This window comes from Eschscholzia californica, unplaced genomic scaffold (assembly GCF_041429995.1).
Source record: "Eschscholzia californica isolate CP2 unplaced genomic scaffold, dmEscCali1.0.p SCAF_2, whole genome shotgun sequence".
Lineage (NCBI taxonomy): Eukaryota > Viridiplantae > Streptophyta > Magnoliopsida > Ranunculales > Papaveraceae > Eschscholzia > Eschscholzia californica.
In genome coordinates, this window is record NW_028238309.1 from 9,839,524 (window position 1) to 9,843,189 (window position 3,666).

General features: G+C 34.0%; 1 protein-coding gene across 1 annotated transcript; it reads left to right on the top strand.

Annotated features, from left to right (window-relative positions):
- Window positions 1-960: 960 nt before the first annotated feature.
- LOC147556075 (heavy metal-associated isoprenylated plant protein 47-like) lies at window positions 961-2,850 on the top strand. Its single transcript, XM_086663327.1, has 3 exons — window positions 961-1,168; window positions 1,357-1,435; window positions 2,482-2,850. The coding sequence occupies exons 1-3, from the start codon at window positions 1,163-1,165 to the stop codon at window positions 2,775-2,777; spliced, it is 381 nt and encodes a 126-aa protein (XP_086519453.1). The 5' UTR covers window positions 961-1,162; the 3' UTR covers window positions 2,778-2,850.
- The last annotated feature ends 816 nt before the right edge of the window (window positions 2,851-3,666 follow it).

Here is a 3,666-nt window from a genome sequence, read left to right on the forward strand (position 1 = left end):
TTTTTTCTGTTTGTGTTTTTCTTGATGTATCTCCCGACGGTCTGATATATTAACCGGTAAAGATATTTGTCAAATATCTCGAATTTCAAATCGGTTCTCTTAAATTGAAGATATACCAGTATTTATTATTTGAATTATACATATCTCTAGCATGTCGTCAATTTTGAACATAGCCATTGATGAATTTCTTTGCATTTGCTTTTCTCTCTTTAAATGACTCGTGAGTTGGTGAATGACTTTAGTGAAGTGAATCCTCTTAGTCGCTATGGCTAGAAAAAAATATTGAGATCAAATTAAGAGACTATTTGAGTCAAACAATAGTGATATTATTAATGCTTTACAATACTTCGAAAACCTCATCCCATTCTTTACAAGTATATGATCAAGAAAAAGTCGGTTATTATGGAGATTCTAGAATTAATCATCATTGATGGACAGATTATTCGGGAAGAAGATGAAATCAGCATTACTCGATCATTTGCAACATTTGATTTGTAGTAAAAATGACATGCAAAAGAGAGGGAATTGACAAGAAGTTATGGAATTCGATGAACAATTTCAAACCGACAGTTTGAGGACCTCTCCAGATACTCAAATAATTGATTAGATAGCTCTGAAATCTAAGAGGTTAGGTCTTATCATGACCTTTAAGGGTCTCGCTATGGCCATTACGACATTGCTATGTCCTTGAAAGGTCCAAGTATTTATATTTATGTCATTTAAGAGCTACTTTAATCATCATCAAGTAATTTAATTTTGCAATCACGTGATGTAATCAAAGTCATGTGAAATTTGAATTTTATTCCATCATTATTATCCTTCTCAAAAAAAAAAAAAAAAAGTCTAGTTTAGTCCTATATATCTGCCAAGTATGTCCAAGTCTAAAATTTGTGTTTACTAGTAAGAATGCTGATTGGTCAAAGTTAGGTTAATAGAAGGACCCATCCTATGTTAACCAATGGTGAGGGTAGGTAATTGGGAATGGAAGTTAGTCTTCTGATCTTCCTCCCTCCTTCCTTACAACTTTTTCTCTTTCTAAATTCTAGGTCTTTCTTTATCTTCTTATATATACTTCTATGTAAACCCTCACTATGCATTAACCTTCTTATACACTAACACTTCAATTCAATCAAGATCCACATCTTATATTGAATACATAAACATGAAGGTTTGTTAATGTCTTCATATTTTTCTATCTATCTTTGTATACATATTAAATTAAATCAGGGTTTAAATTCTTGTGTATTTATATTTGGTTTCCTTTATGGCAAAATGATAAGCGGCCGAAAATCTGGCCTCCCAATTATCGTAAAAAGATTATGAAAATATTGATCTTAAGATGTTTGGGATATGCAGCAAAAAATTGTGATAAAGGTACATATGCATTGCAAGAAATGCAGGTCTAAAGCTCTCCAAATTGCTGCTGTTACAGATGGTATGTCTCACTCAAACTTATCATTGAACTATAGCTAGGGTTCCAATTATGTGTCTTATTTTACTGAAAAATGAAAATGGGAAAAGATATTAGATAGAAGTCATAGAACCAAGCATCATGAGCCATGAGGATGAGTTTCTTCCGATCTAAACATGAGCTCGTTAGAACCAATAATTTTTTCAGCCATAATGCTATGTCCGACTGGTCTCCCGACTAAATCCCGACCTGGTGACGTGGGCAGTCAAAATCAAGGGAGAGAAAGCTAAACACTTTCTCTAACTAGATTTTGTCCGGCTACGTCACCCGCCCGTGATTCAGTCGGAGACTAGCCGCGCGTTGTGTCATTTTCTTACTTTTTTATATTATTTGTTGACTTGACTACCTAGGAGGGCAACTTGAATTATTTATTTATTATTTAATATTTGTTTTTTTTTTACTATGAGGGTGACTTGATTTATTTTGTGATTGATAAAGGCGACAGTCGATATCATGTTGTCATCCTAGACTAAATAACACTTTTTTTTTTGTTGAAACGACTAAATAACACATTACCAACCCCTTGGAGTAATTTTGTAAGACTGATATGTGGTATAGTAACAAAAATAGGGAGATTTTATAGGGCCCCCTCATTTTTGTTAAAAGGCCTCCCCTCAGTGATAATTTAGCAAGTAAAATGGATCATGAGGAGGTCTTTTAACAAAATTGGGGAAGCCTTATAAAACTTCCCAATTTTCTTTTGCTAACGCAACCCTGACAACTAATATAGTCTGACTCAGACTTTCTAATATCCATTCTTTTCCCATGCTTTAGAAATCTTGTCATACCACATCAGTGGGCCTTAAGCTCTTAACATGACCTTTAAGGGTCCATATATGGCCTTTAAAAGGCTCAGGATGTTTTACAAATCAGACGATTATAATGTTTATTCAATTCTAAAATCTTGTTGTTGTATTGTATTATCTCTTTACAATGTATCAATGTCTTGTTGTAATAACTCTTATAGTCTATGTCAAAACAAAATGATGTAATTTCCAACAATAATGCAGGGGTGAATCAAATGGAAATAGGAGGGACAGATCAAGATCAATTGGTAGTGGTAGGAGAGCAAGTTGATACAGTTAAGTTGACATCAATTTTGAGGAAGAAAGTTGGGAAAGCAACCATCCTTACTGTTACAGAAGTCAAACCAGAAGTCAAACCCGAAGTCAAACCTGAAGTTAAACCTGAACCAGTTCCACCAATCCAATATTGTTGCAATGGTTATCCACAGTATGGAAACTATATTGTTGTTGGCGACTGTTACGACCCAAGACCAGGAAATTTTTGGAATTTTCGCTTTTGATCTTGTGGCCGTGTGTCGATCCGTCTTCACGAAACTTTATATGTAACAACAAAGTTTCATTCTTTTTTGGCTATACTTTTCAAAACGTCATTTAATTTCATGTAGATGATCAAATGCTTCGGGTCTGGTAACATAATAGGAGGCTAATTGGTTTTTTTTTGGGGAAAAGCATATAAAAAGGTTGAAGTTCTACTATGAGGACTCATAGACCAAACACTTAAAAAGTTCAAGTACATTTAAAATAGATTTGTTACAAAAAAGGAGAAGACTTTCTTTTATAAAAATACCCTTTAGGGTGGCTGAAGTTTTAGCTCGAACAACCCGAGCACAACACTTATCTAATTGTTGGGACTTCGTTCCTCCGATTTTGAGTTCTTTCTATAAGAACAAAACTCTTGTAAACCCTATTACCTGATATATGATATGGCAAGCTATCTTATCCAAAAAAAAAAAAAACCTTTAGGAAGCTTGTAGAGGCTGAATTAGGGGTCAATGAGGAAAGGCTTGCTTGGGAAAGATGATGAAGTAGAGGAAGTTTACCTTGACTCAATTAACCCAGTTTCTTGTTTCAACAAAAAAAAGAAACCCAATTTCTACATAATGCATATTAAGATGGGGATGCATTTTTGGAACAACACATCCAAACCAAAGTAAATCTTGGATTTGACATTATACATTCGTTATGGGTAAGGTGTAACATAAGAAGCTATAAAATAAAATGGATAGAGAAAATCGATAGCCTTTTAGGCGGTGAAAAGATTATATAGATTTATTGAATCGACCAACATTTGAAGGTTTAAGAGTAGAGACTCTCAAATGAGATGTTTTCTTGATCCCATCCCATCTTAGGAGCCTCTTAGTTTTTGGAGTCTTTTAGGTTTTTAATTCT

Excerpts from the sequence above, each read along its gene's own strand:
- LOC147556075 (XM_086663327.1), top strand. Across the intron at positions 1,436-2,481 it reads AATTGCTGCTGTTACAGATG|GGGTGAATCAAATGGAAATA; the intron begins GTATGTCTCACT and ends ACAATAATGCAG.